General features: G+C 35.1%; 1 protein-coding gene across 4 annotated transcripts; it reads left to right on the top strand.

Moving 5' to 3' along the window:
- Positions 1–1,046: 1,046 nt before the first annotated feature.
- On the top strand, positions 1,047–4,497 carry LOC110878531 (zinc finger protein CONSTANS-LIKE 10). 4 transcript variants are annotated; one of them, XM_022126850.2, is made up of 6 exons: positions 1,047–1,236; positions 1,630–2,188; positions 2,618–2,809; positions 2,893–3,191; positions 3,849–3,980; positions 4,099–4,497. In XM_022126850.2, the coding sequence occupies exons 2-5, from the start codon at positions 1,691–1,693 to the stop codon at positions 3,976–3,978; spliced, it is 1,119 nt and encodes a 372-aa protein (XP_021982542.1). In that variant the 5' UTR covers positions 1,047–1,236; positions 1,630–1,690; the 3' UTR covers positions 3,979–3,980; positions 4,099–4,497. The 4 variants fall into 4 exon arrangements, with proteins under 4 accessions (XP_021982542.1, XP_021982540.1, XP_021982539.1 ...); XM_022126848.2 differs by having other exon boundaries at positions 3,849–4,017; XM_022126847.2 differs by having other exon boundaries at positions 3,849–4,021.
- The last annotated feature ends 10,374 nt before the right edge of the window (positions 4,498–14,871 follow it).

The following is a 14,871-nucleotide window of genomic DNA, read 5'->3' as shown; positions in this document are numbered from 1 at the left end:
TGTTAGGTTTTTTTTTTTAGGTTTTTGGGGGGTGGAGGTGGGGGGCTTAGGTTTTTGGGGGTTTTTTTGGTGAGGTATAGTTTTTGTTTTGTTTTTTTTTGCCGCGGGGGGGGGGGGGGGGGTTAGGTTTTTGGGTGGGGGGGGGGGGTTAGGTTTTTGGGTGGTGGTGGTGGTGGGGTGGGGGTGGGTGTTTAGGTTTTGGTGGTGATGTAGTGGGTTTAGTTTTAGCTTATTGGACACTTGTCATTCTATAAATCCTTCTTACACTTCTTACAATTAGAAGCATTTATAGAATAACTTGACCCCTTATAGGATTATAAGGTTAGAAATTCTCTATAAGAAAACCAGTTTAATTAATTTTAACTTGACTTATTATACATTCAACATTTATAGCTTGATGCAAAAACTCAACCAAAAAGCTTGATAAACTAAAATTTTTTTTTTTTGAAAGTTCTAGCTTCGTATATATATTATCACTTATAGCATCTCCAACGTTGGAGGTGGATTTGCTTTCGACCCGCACCACCTTAGCATGCTACATCATTTCAGACATAAACTTTATAGACTCACATTTTTCCTTCAACCACAAAACCTTCACGTTACACTCCCCTTTTATATAAAAATATATTAAAAACAAATTGTATGTGTGTATGGTCCCCACTTCTTGGTTCCAATGAGTCCAAAATAACAAACGATGGAGATGCTCTTATGTAATATAAAGTTAGAAAATCTCAAGAAAAAAACCCATTTAATAAATTTAAACTTGACTTATTATACATTCAACATCTATAGCTTAATGGTAACACCTTTGAGTAATGTTCATAATTGATGGAAACATGACTTTTAACTCATTTTAGGAACCTTTAGTCATTCTCATAATCTGATGAGGTGGTAAATAAAATGACATGTGATGATGTGGAGGACCCATCTACAATAAAAGTTAAATAAAGAGGAGTTGAGAGAAGGGGCCTAACTTTTAAATGTGATGAAAGGTACAAGGCCCCACTTTCCAAACCCTTTCTCTCACCTTGCACTTTTTGCACTTTTTGTGATATTTTATTTTGGTATTTGTGTTTTCAGGATATCTTGCCCAACAACACTAGACCAACACCTACCTCACAACCCACCTATTAACAACAATACAAACTCTTCAACACAACTTTCTTTCTAGGGTTTCCAAAGCCTATCACCTTTCATCCTTTCTATCTGAATTTGGATCCTAAATTCACAAACTTGGTAAGCTTTTCTTTCTGGGTTTTGTTTGTTTTTGCTATACCAAAATGGGTTTTCAGAAATATTTTTTGATTTCTTCATAATCTTTAGGTTTTTCTGTTTCTTGATGAAATAAGTCAAATAACCACTTAATTCTTGTTTTTGTGTTTTATATCTCAATTAGTCTTGATTTTTCTTGAATTTTGAGAAAAAATTCTTCAACTTTTGTTTGAATTCAAGATGCACAAAACCCTTTTCAATCTTGTTCATATACTTGTTAAAAGATATTATCTTGGAATCTTTGCAAAACCATTTGTGTTGATGAACTGTTCTTCAGAATCAATAAAGTTTGTGCCTTTTTAATAAATTGTTCAAGATTCCAAATACCCAATTAAGTTTACCCTTTGTTCTATGCAGATTGCTTGTTTTTGCAAACTTTACTAGATCTTGTCAAGATTAGGGTTAGGGTTTGCAATAAATGGGTTACACTTGTGATTATTGCCGTGAGGCAAGATCAATGGTCTATTGTAGATCAGATGAAGCTTACTTATGTTTATCCTGTGATCGGAATATTCATTCCGCAAACGCGTTATCCAAACGCCATTCGAGAACACTCGTATGCGATAAATGCAATTCGCAACCAGCAGTTGTTCGATGTGTACAAGAAAAACTATCACTTTGTCAAAACTGTGATTGGGAAAGTCACAGCGGATCTAATTCGGCTTCGGGTTCCCACAGCCGTCAGACGTTGAATTGTTACTCTGGCTGCCCGTCCGCAGTCGAATTATCGTCAATCTGGTCGTTTATGTCCGATTCGGATAACAAAAACGTTCAAGATTCTGCATGTGAGCAGGAAATGGGGTTGATGAGCATTACAGATAACAAAAGTGGTCAAGATTTATTAGTACCAGTTGAGAATAATGATGCCCAAAATGTAATTCAACAACCCGATCCAAACAATTCGTTCACATTCAAGGTAAATTGAGTTGGGTTTACGTAGTATTTTCGGTTATGAGTTCAAAATTGGATCTTGACCTTTGGTTTTAAAAAGCCGTGCGTTTTGATCCCAAAAGCCTACGCGCACATCATGTATGCGAGGCGTTCCTTATTATAAAAAAATACTAAAAAAATGTTATGGATAATATTTTGACTTGTTAACTTATAAACACTAAAATATAATATTTTGGTCAGCTTTGTTCGATAGGTGGTCTAATTTGTTCAAATACTGGCCACATAAAGCGTCACATCAGTCGCATCACACGCGCATCATTCGCATCAGTTGCTGTGATGCGATCTCATTACCGCACCGTACTTTACGCACTTCTGATGCGTGCAATTTACAACCAAGATCTTGAAATAAAAAGAATCTAGGGTTTACATTTACAGTGTCTTGAATTAATTGCAGACTTCAGGTACAAAGGGGAGTGAGCAGTACATGGATGTTGCATTCTGTGATGACTTCAGTATGGATGAAGTTGACTTGAGTATCGAGAAATACGAAGTACTCTTTGGCGTAGGGAATAACGATCCCGAAAATCTTTTTGCACAAGACGGAATCGATAGTTTATTTGGTCCTATGGACACATCTGTTGCAAAGGTATCATAGTTAATGTTTATTAATCGTATGATATTGAATTATTGATCGTGTTAACATATAATCATCGTGCTATGTTGTTTCAGGAGTCCTCAACCGGATATGAAAACGGGTTTCAACCGGCCTGCAGTAATGCAGCGTCGGGTGATTCTTTAAGGAGCTGTAAAACAGAACCGAACCCGTGCTATAGGACACAACTGTCTAATATTTCGTTCTCAAGCCTGACTGGCGACAGCAATGCTGGTGATTATCAAGACTGTGGAGCTTCGTCTATACTTCTCAGGGGTGAGCCAACCTGGTCCACCCCGGCTCATGATAGCACCACGTCTTCTGGTATCAGGAACGATGCTGTACTCCGTTACAAGGAAAAAAAGAAGACCCGCAAGTGAGTGGCTATAAACGGGTCATTTACAGTACATGTCGACGGGGTTTGGTCGGGTTAATCCACAAACGCTTTTTGTTAATTTTATAAAAACAAAGGTATTACAATAGTAATATTAGTTTTTTGATAAAAATAAATTTGCGGGTAGCATGCACTAAAAACAAAGTCGTTGCGCTTTTAACAAAATAATATTGATTTGGCCTGTTTGAGATAAAAGCAACCCAAATCGACCCATTTGCAAGTATGTGGGTCGAAGTTGCCATTTTGAATCAAACGGGTCATTTATTTTTTCCATCTAAATCACAGCCCCACTTAAAATGTATCGTTAACTCAGGGGCTTTTTGGACATTTTACCTATCTATTTTTCTGATTTCTAGTTTTTGTTTTAATTTTCTTTTTTACCTTTAAATAAAAAGCAATAAAATTGGTTATAATATATATACATATACACACACACACGATAGTAATCTTAGTTTTAGAGTAAAAATGATTTAGGGGTTGCATGAATCGACTTTGGGCTTGTTCCGCCTTTAACAAAATTTTTATATATTATGACCCATTTAAGATAAAAGCAGTCCAAATCGAACCGTTTGTAAATAACAGGTTGAAGATGCCATTTCTAACTATATATCTTACATTATGGTTTCTTTTTGTATTTAGATTCGAGAAGACAGTAAGGTATGCTACACGAAAGGCAAGAGCGGATGTAAGAAAGCGCGTAAAAGGGCGTTTTGTGAAAGCAGGCGATGCTTATGATTACGATCCCATGAGTCAAACCAGAAGCTACTGAGAGTATATACATTTCTTGATCATATCTCATATGCATGAGGAAAGTAATTATATATACATCTAATCTATAAAAGATTACTTTCCTTTGACAATGACAAACGCTTGTATGGTTGTCTCCCAGGGTGTTTTCTTGTCGGTCAGCAGGCTTATAGAAGAACGAACGCTGATCATACCGACTGGCTACCCGATGATCAAGATTTCCCATCAAAGATTAGTTCTTGACGACAAAAAAGAGTGAATCTGTGAGCAAAAACGCTACGTTAATCTGTATCTGCGCGTGTAATTCTTATTCGTGGTTAAATCTTAATTCTCTGATGAAGAAACAATCATCAAAGCGTATTGGCATCGCCCGAGATAGATGAAGATCCTTGTAATATATATCATGTAATTATGCTTGGGTTAGGGTTTGATTGCACAGGCAAACACTACCAACAATGATGTGTTCTTCAGAGTTCTCATCTATCAACTTATAAACTGACATTTTGGACTTATATTAAAATTATTTCCTTTGATATTTGAATTACCCATGTATTCAATGTTCATAAATAAAAAATGCATGGCGTCTAGTTTTTTTTTTTTTTCAAGAGTTAAATGTCATTTTAGTCCCTATGGTTTGGGTCATTTTGTCAGTTTAGTCCAAAGGTTTGAAACATTGCCATTTTAGTCTAAATAGTTTCAAACGTTGCTATTTTAGTCCACTGGATTAACTTCATCCCTTTATTCTGTTAACTAGAAGGGCATTTCGGTTATTTTATATGTAATTCTGTTAACTAGAAGGGCAATTCGACCATATAAAATGATCGAATTACCCTTCTAGCTAACAGAAAAAATGTACGGAGTTAGCCCAGTGGACTAAAATGACAACACTTGAAACTATTTGGACTAAAATGGCAACGTTTCAAACCTTTAGACTAAACTGCAAGGACTAAGATGACATTTAACTCTTTTTTCAATAAATAATAATGAGACAAAATGATATGTAGATAATGCTAAAGGGACAAAATAGTTTGGTCAAAAGACGTTTTATGTACTTCTGAACAAACTTTGCATACCAAATGTGTAGATCAAAAGTTTAAAAATGTTCAGATATCCAAACTCGATAGGAAAATGGTAAACTGTTTTCAAAACGGTACGTAGGTATGAGACCGAGTATCGGATTAGTTTAACATAAATTTCTTGAGTTTGGACATGAACGATGTTATGTATTACCCGCCTAGTTATCTAATCTTGTTTACTGTTGGTGCATTACGTCTATTGACTTCGTCTTGTATCATGTTATAGGATAGGATAGGTTAGAATAACCAGTGCACGAGGTTCGAGAAATGAGAAACAGTTAAATAGCATGTTGGACCGCTTATATGGACATTGTCCATAAAAGCGATCCACACAACTTACCTGGATCGCTTTTGTGACATGTACATATAAGTGGTTCCAGAACTCTATAAATAGGTGACTGGTTATTTCATTTGTAACGGCTCGAAACTTGTAACGAAGTGCTGCCGAATTGCTTCCAGGTTGTAAACATTATCAGAATCAATAAAGTGAAGCATTATATTTAGTTTGAGCGTCTAATTCACTGATTCCGCCTTTGAATTGGAAAACGACTCTTCTGATCGACTCATTCAGGGTCAACGACAATCCAACAAGTGGTATCAGAGCACAGGAAGAAGAGTTCAGCTCAAATTTGATCCGTTTTCTGTCTTCTACACCTTCTTTTTCGTTTTAAACGAGTTTCCACGGTTAAAATTGGACGAATTTTTCACAAGACGTGTATTATTGGACAATAACAAACCCTTGAAACTTTAAGACTAAAACTCGAACTAAAAATGGACAAAACAGCCTTCGAATGTAGGTTCGCTTTTTCGGACATAGTATGAACCGCTTTTAGGTACAATTTTGCATCTGGACCGCTCCAAAAACTGCCTTGAATAGCTCGAGTGAACATATATGGACCGCTTTTCTGGACATCGAGGATCGCTCTTTTGAACAATTTTTACCCTCTGAATCGCTCGAACGACCATATCAGGACCGCTCCAAACACAACTTGGACCGCTCGAACGATCATAGCCTGGATCGCTCGAACGATCATATCCTGAACCGCTCGAACAGACATTGTGACTCGCTCATGTGACAAATTCTGGATCGCTCATTTGTCAAATGTTCTGGATCGCTTATTAGTCAAAAAGTTCAGTTCGCTTTTGTGACCATTCCTGGTCCGCTCATCTGACTTGGGCCGCTTATTTGTCCAATCAGTTTCGCTTATTTGTCAAGTTTGGTTTTGCTCGTTCGATCAATCTGTGTTCGTTCAAGTGTCAAGATTATTACACAACATCGAGTGTTTGTGTATTTCAATTTACTTGATATTGTTTTAACTGATTCAGTTTGTTTGGTTGTTCCAGGTTATTGATTTTCAGGAGATCAAAACATGTCGAACAACGGTGAAGAATTCTACAATACATTCTACAACGCGTTCACTTCTGAATCGTCAGATAGAAGAGCTGAGTTGAAAGAGTATTCAAAAGAGATCTCAGATAACTTGAAATTCGAAAATATGTACGGAAGTCAACAAAAGCCACCAAAATTGATGAAAGTTGAAGACTATAATTGGTGGAAAAACAGGTTTGAAGGATGGGTGAAAGCTTTCGCTCCTGAAAGCTGGTTGAAGTTAGTAACTGAATATCAAGCACCAGAAAAAGCAGAAGGAGAGTTAATCGAGGAGAAAGATTATACAGAAAAAGATGTAAAGAATGTTGTTGCTGAATACAGAATGATAACTTTGATTAAACAGTCAGTTAGAGAGGATATTATTTCATTGTTTGAACAAGAAAAAACGTCAAAGAAATTGTGGGAAGCATTGGAGAGAAAGTGTGTTGGGAGTAACGAGATTGTAAAGAATAAGAAAAAGTTGTTGCGTAAAGAGTTTGAAGTGTTCAATTGCATGAAAAATGAATCTGTTTGTAAGATGTTAGAAAGATTTGGACATCTGAAAATGGAGTTGGTTAGATATAACATAGACTATTCTGAAGAATTGATGGTGGATAAATTGTTTGATGCATTGCCCAATGATCAAGATTGGAAATATTTTGCTCTTATGCTGAAGAATACAATCAAGCCAGATGAGTTAAAGATTGATTTGCTGATTGAAAGGCTTGAAAGTCATGAATTGGAGTTGAAGAGATCCAAAGTCAACAGTCCAGGGTATCAGCAGAATGTGGAACTTTATTACAGAGGAAGTGTACCAAATGCTGGTTCTCCAAAAACAGCATTCTCTGCAGAAAGTTCGAACTCAGTCAACAATGAAAGTCTTCACGGTTTTCACAGTGGTGCTTCTTCAAACACTTCAGATCAAACTGCTTCAAAGAATGTATTTCAGTGTAATATTGCAATCGATTTAAAGAATGGGCAGAACTTCAGTGAAGAATCAGCGAAACAACAGATGGTTTTCTTAGCGTCTGTACTGGAATCATATGAAGGCCTCGTCGCAGGGAAGATTGGAAATACCAATTTGACAAAAGAAGAGTATGATCAAATAGATCCAGAGGAGATGGAACTGATGGATATCAGATGGTGCATGGCCAGTGCAGTTCGTAGAGCACAACGGTTCATGGAAATTACGGGGAGGAAGTCAATTGGAGGACCATCTACTAAACTGGGTTTTGACAAATCCAAAGTGACGTGTTTTAAATGCAAACAAAAAGGTCACTTCAAGCGCGAGTGCAGAAATTCATATGTTGCTGAAGCTTCTGAAAATCCGTTCAACGAAGACTATTACAAGAAAGCGATTTATCATCAAAATAAGTCTGAACCACCAAGGTTGAAACAGCAGGAAGAAAAATCAAGGGCTCTAGCAGTCATTTATGATGATGAAGGCTATGACTGGAGCAAAGAAGTTCTTCCAGAACAGGATGCGGTTGGTTATGCATTCGTGGCAAAAGATGATCATGATACATGGTGGAGAAAAGATAGTGCAAGATGGGAAATTGGCAAGCTGTATGAACCATTTCATGAAGCACAGAGAGCCAAGAGATGGAATGAAGAGTTGGAGTGTTACTTGGATCCACAGGGGAATCCAGTGGTAGATCCGTCAAAAGTTGATTTTGATGCAGTGACTAATGTGTTTCCAAGTGAGCGTGTTTTCAACACAAAAAGGCTTTCTGATAGCAGCTATTTGCCAGAGTTGATGAACAAGTTGAGAGAAGTCTTTGAAACAAGTCTACCGAAGGTGGTAGAGTTGAAGAAGAGAAAAGAAGAAGAGTTGAAGAAGATGATTGAAGAAGTAAAGACTGTTGCAAAGCTTGCTGGTGAAGAGAATCAAAAGGCTAAGGAAGAACAAAAGCCGAAAGAGATGGAAGAAAAAGTTGAGAAGATACAGGAGACAAAGGCAGCTGATCATGCCGAGGTGCAAATTACTAAGGTAACAGAATCTTCTGAACTACCAGATATTGAATTGGTTGTTGAAAAAGAAAACAAGTGCAGGAATTGCATTAAAAAGTGCAAAGCTTGTATTGAAAAAGAAGAAATAATCAAAACAAAAGACAATGAAATGAACAAACTTGAACATGCGTTAAAACTGAAATGTAAAGAAAGGATTGACACAGAGCAAAGTCTAAAATTAAAAGTTGAGAAATTAACACAAAAGTGTCATGATTTTGAAAAAGAAAATACAGTTTTGAAAGAAAAATGTGATACAAAATGTGTTGATTGTATTGAGAAAGAATCTAAGTTTCTAGAGTTACAAAAACAGTATGATTCTTTAAAATGGTCAAGTCAGAGAGTACAAGAAGCTTATGATACTTTGAAGAGCCAAGTCAAAAGTTTTGATCAAAGATTGTCTGAAACTTTAACAACTAAAGAAATATATGAAAGACAATTTAAAGAAAAGCAAATTGAATTAAACAAACGTGTTGATGAAATTGCAAATCTTAAACAAGTCTTGGCTGAAAAAGAAAAGATTGTTACAAAACTTCAAAGTTATCATGACTCTTCGTACATTCTCGAACGTATTTTCAATATCACACCTGATAACAAAGATACTAATGTTTGTAAAAAGGGTATTGGTTCAGAATATCATCAGGTACCACCACCATTGAGAGACAATTATACTTTTTATGATGAGGAAAAGGTGGCAAAGGGTTTGAACATAGCTGACCAATTACCTGACAGTATCGATGTTACTTACACCAAATCTGATGATGCTGATGATTCAGAGGTGGTGAGTAAGGTGGTTGATAGTGTTTTAAAAGGAAAGTCTGAATCACAAGATGAAGATGAAGGAAATCTTTATGATGGATATCTGAAAGACACGAAATCTGAGAAGAATTTGAATGATGATTCAAAAGGATTGGTTTATACCATGATTGGATCGGACAAACTATTCTTGGATGTGGTTTTCCCGATTCAGAATGTGATTTTAGAGAAAATTGACAAAGTTTTCAAGATGGTTGAAATTGAGAAGTCTGAAATGTCGAAGTTTGCTGGTAAAGGTTTCAAAGGGTCTTATAACAAACCTGGTTCTAAGAAGAAAAACATGAAGTCTGGTTTGGGGTATAAGAAGAAACATAATCAAAACAGAACTGAAAGGTCCAATTTTCAGACAAAAATGAATTTTGTTCAAGGAAAAAGCTTCACTGAAGAAGAAAAAGTCAAAATTGGAACACAATCTAATGCAGAGTTTGAGGATATGAAAAAGAAACAACAACAGCCAAAAGATGTGTCAAAGAAAGTGTGTTTTAAATGTGATCAAATTGGACATGTTGCACGAAAATGTTCAAATTCAAAGTCTGTTGATGGTGAACCACAGAAATCTGAAAGTGTGAAACCGAGGTCAACCAGATTTGATTCGAGACAAACTTGGAGGTATACAACAAACAAGTTTGCCTCAAATCAAAATTGGAAATCAAAACCGAACAGGTTTAACTCTAGACAGACTTGGAATTCTCACACATCCTGGAGTCGGAAAACATCAGTTGGTGTGACAAAACCTCAAAAGATTTGGAAACCTAAAAATGTTGTTCAAACTCAAAAGGTTCAGAAAGAAACAAATTTTTACAAAAGAGGTACTCCGAAAGGTCAAGTGTGGTCTGTTAAGAAAAGTGTTGATTTGATGAAAGTTGAGAAACAGAAACAAATTTGGAAACCAAAAATTGAAACAATAAGTTCAACTTCTGAGGTGAAAATTTCTGAGGATTCAGTTTTGGTTGCCTATGATGCAAATTTTCCACCGCTTAAGGCTGAAAATTTTAAAATTCAGGTTGCTAGAATCAAGGTTACACCTAAGGCTCCTGAGGCCTGGGTGGATACCATGTTTGATTAAGCAGTTGGAATTGCCGGAGCTTCCTGGATTGCGAAGCATGAATCGGCATCTATCTTTATTGTTTGAAATTTTCATGATAAATTGTTTATGTATTTGATAAAGTTTGAATGTGCAGGTGCTAAATGCTAATGAAGATTGTGAGAGTGTTGCACGGGTAGAGATTGAAGATCCCTGGTTTTGGTCAGACAGGGAGTTTGTTGTTTGTTTTGTATGAATTTGTGTTGGTTTTGATGATTGTTGTTTGTTTGTAGTTGTTTGTTTGTTTGGATTGATGTTTGTGATGTTCGTTTACATTGAATAAGTGGTGATGGACTATGCTGAAACCTTCACGGCGGAACAAACATGATTACTCTCAAGTTGAAGAATGGTTTTCTAACGGTCAAAATCAATGGGTTGTAAATCATGGGGGTACGTTATATTTTCTGCGAAACAGAGCATGAGAAGCAGAAAATGGATGGCGAGACAAAGCTATCAGTATCGGTTTGTCAAATTTCTTTAATGGTTTTGTATTTTAGGGGGAGAAAAATTGTTAGAAAATACAAAAACATTAGAAAATTTGAAAAATACAAAAACATGATAAAAATCAAAAATTTGAGTTTTGCGTAAAAAGAGGAAATGATAGTACATCAGTAGACAGTTACAGTATGCTAAAGAAATGTAATGATTAAACAGCATTAAGCAGTCTCACTGATGATATGTCGATAGGTTTTTATACATTTAGTAAGCTTTTTCGGGATATAAACCTAAATTCAAACTTGCTTATTTTGTGGGGAACACTACTTGGATATATAGGTAACCCCTGAAATCTCGTTTGAAAGGTCTCGTATTCTGATATACTAGGTGTTTATACTCTATGATGTCTGGGGTATTATTCCGGGACTTCTGCTGAACGGTGGTTCTGACCTAGTCCCTGGCTAATACTTTCACCAAAATGCTTGAAATATAGCATAAAGCCCTCAGCTGATTAGACGATAAAATTGATAATCAGTTGTTGTAGCTAAAAGATTCTCTAAAGGGAACACATTGCAAAGTCGAAGCTGATATCTCTCTGCTGAACGGAAGTTCTGACCTGAGATCCCTCAGTTCTCGCATACCCTAATTTATGTACAGACATCATTGTAGTATTCTTACCTGTAAGACTGAATATTGGGATTCTGGATACGGGAGTATATTCAAGAGGTGGGACACATGAATAAGTTTAAGTCTTAAAACATCTAAATAGTATCCTGAATCAGTTGAAATCTGTATGAAAATTTAAGAGGATCAGTATATCGACAATCTAAGTGAATTGTTTAATTCTAAGTATGATTTAAAGCTTAACGGTACTTGTGACTTGTCATAAACTGATATGATCCTCTGATGCATACTCAAACAAAAATATTGTTTGTAAATATGTTTGTATATATATTTCTTTACAGCTTTATATTTTCAGAAAACACAAAAAGATTTTGATTTCTGCATTATTTTCGATAAACCGATGTCTGGGTTGCTGAGTTTCAAAATCTTAGTATGCTGATTGTGTTTCTGAAAACAAAACGAGTTCATTAATTTGAAACTTGAAATTTCTTGGAAAATCTTCAAAAACATTTGTGATATCTTCAAGGTCATTAATTTGAACTTGAATGATAATTTGTGAGGGAATTGGATTCTTTATATTGCCATATCTGTTGAGTTTGTTGACAGGGGGAGTGTATTAGAGAACATGTTTAATGATGTTGAAAATATTGTTACTTATGAATGTTTGAGAATTACAGGAAAGATTCAGATTACGATCCCGAAGAGCTGAGTTTAAGGGGGAGTCTGAAGATAAGTTGTAAAATAGGAAGAGCTTGTAACTGAAAAGCAAGGTGATTGTCACACCCCAACCGATGGCGGAAACATCGGGATGAGACGAACAAATTGCTCAAAACAACATAACACTAATTGTGACAATATAATTTAAATTCAATTTCATAAATTCTAAAATGTCATACATCGTTCAAATAAACAAAACAGGATTCCAACATAGTTTATTTCTAGATGTGTTTCTAATCCACCCTAACTTGATTCTTGAATTCTTCATCTATCAACCTGCAACATGTATTAAGATAACATCAACAAAAAAAATGTTGGCGAGTATACAAGTTTGATACATAGCATAGTAGAATAAAATAGTTTAAGTACTCATATCCAACATGAACAACATAATACAAGTTACTAATATGCTGAAACAGTGTCACTATATGTCAAACCCAAGTTTCAAATGCAAACACCCCAAGACTCACTCAAGGGCGATGCGTACTCCTATAGCATAGGAGTTTAATGAGTATAACAAGTCTAACAAGTCTCACAAGTTTAACAAGTCTAACAAGATGAAATAAGTTTAACAAGGTTAATGAGCATATAGACACGAAAAGTTTACCTAGCATACGAGATTAACAAGCATCAAATTGAGTCATGTTGAAAATGGATAGAGTGTGCATATAACAAGTTTCAAGTGTTGTGTAATTTGAATATGGAATACATGTTGCACCCAAAGTGTTTAAAACGAAAATGGGTCATGTATACTCACCTTAGAGTGCGTTGCGTATTTCTTGGAATAAATTAAGAATTCAAGGATTTCCCAAGAGACTTGCACAAGAGGATTACCCTATTAATTTTGAGGTTTGGTTAATATTGGGAATTTGGAGATTATTAAATAACAAGGCATTTATGAATTTAACATTTCTAAAATAATGTCATAAGTCTTATTATAATTTACTTTATAAATAAGTGATTAATAATTAATATTTCTAAAATTCTAGATTATATAGATTATTAATTTCTAATATATATTAACAATTCTGATTTTAAATAAAGTAATAAATCTGAATAATTAAAGAATAATAATTCATATTCACTTAATAATAAAAATAAAATTTTGATTTTATATAAAGTAGAATTCTGATTTATTAAACTAAAAATTCTGATTTATATATATATATATATATATATATATATATATTTAATATGATAATAATAATTTTGATTAGGAATTAAATTGATAATTCAGATTTAAATGAATAACAATATAAATTCTGAATATTATAAATATAAATACTGAATATAATTTCAGCAATTACATTACTGATTTGTAGTATTCTTATAATGATAAAAGAAATAATAATAATAATTATAATGATAAGAATAATATTAACTATAATAATAATAATAATAATAATAATAATAATAATAATAATAATAATAATTGTAATAATAATACTTACTGAATATTTATATATATTAAAGATAATGGTACTGAATAATACTACGGTTGGTTGAAATGAATCGGAGGAGGGAAACGGGGGTTACCGGACTGACGACGGCTTCTCCGGCAGGTCAGCGGTCTTCTCCGGCGTCTCTCCGATAATCAGCAGCGGCTTCCGACGGGAGAGAGGTGGTTCCCGGTGATTCGAAAACAAGGAACCGAGGTGAAGAAGTGACCGAGACGGAAGGGGTGTCGAGGTTCCCGACGACCTCCGATCGTCTTCTCCGGCGGCGGCGGTTTCAGAATGGTGCGGGAGTTCGGTGGGGGTGATGAAGGACTAGGTGGTGGTGGTTTTCGGTGATGAGGGAGCGGGTATTTATAGGTGATGAATGAATCATACGAGTTTGGAAATGGTTCGTAAACACGGAAACGGGATCTCATGAATGGAAATCCATCGGTGAAATGGAAATGATTGGCAATCAAAGTAAAGAGATTGACAGGATTGAGGAATGATCATACTCTTTCCGAATCCATTTGGTTGTAAAAAGGAAAGTCACAGCTGCTGTTGCCGTTCTTGTTGGCGGTTAGAAGGATTTGATTTGAATTTCGAAATAGCGTATAAAAGAAATAAAAACACAGATTCAATCTGGTTAGTCACGTAGCCCAGTTGGTCGGGCTACGTGCACACAAGCGTGAGGTCGCGAGTTCGAGTCCCGTATCGCCTGTTCCAGGGGTTTATTCCCTTTTTTTTTTTTTTTTTATACTAACCTAACTAACTGAGTCATACACTAACTTAGTTAACTTAAGGTTGAAAAGGATTCCTTAACTTAGTTAGTTTAAACTAACTATATTAGTTAACATCTAAAAAAGAAAAACTTCCTTTATTTATTTATTTTATAAAATTTGATAAATAAATAATTTATTTATTTAATTAATTAAAATAGTAATTAATTATATAATATTAATAAATATTGCAATTATTCGATTTAACCCACATTTTGATATTTCAACCGAATTAACGTACGAATTCCCGATTTTTGTTCGGTTTAGGGTAATCTCTTGGCAACGATGGATTTAAGAGCTGAGATTAAGATGGAATTTCACTGTTTTTACGTGCTTAACATTGTTTAACGTGTTCTAACGTGTAATCACATAACATGAATATATAACAAGAATATGATTAAAAACCAATGCATTTTTCATTATGATCAAAGTCTCGAACACATGAAAGTACAACCGACTGAAATGGAAAGTACAACGCAACAAGTTATAAATAGAAATTTCAAAAACGCGAGGCGTTACAGTCTCCCCTACTTTAGGAGATTTCGTCCTCGAAATCAAGATGAAACTTTTGA

Source organism: Helianthus annuus, chromosome 3, assembly GCF_002127325.2.
Source record: "Helianthus annuus cultivar XRQ/B chromosome 3, HanXRQr2.0-SUNRISE, whole genome shotgun sequence".
Taxonomy (NCBI): domain Eukaryota; kingdom Viridiplantae; phylum Streptophyta; class Magnoliopsida; order Asterales; family Asteraceae; genus Helianthus; species Helianthus annuus.
The sequence above is the reverse complement of the archived record's forward strand: the minus strand, read 5'-3'. Positions and strand labels throughout refer to the sequence as shown.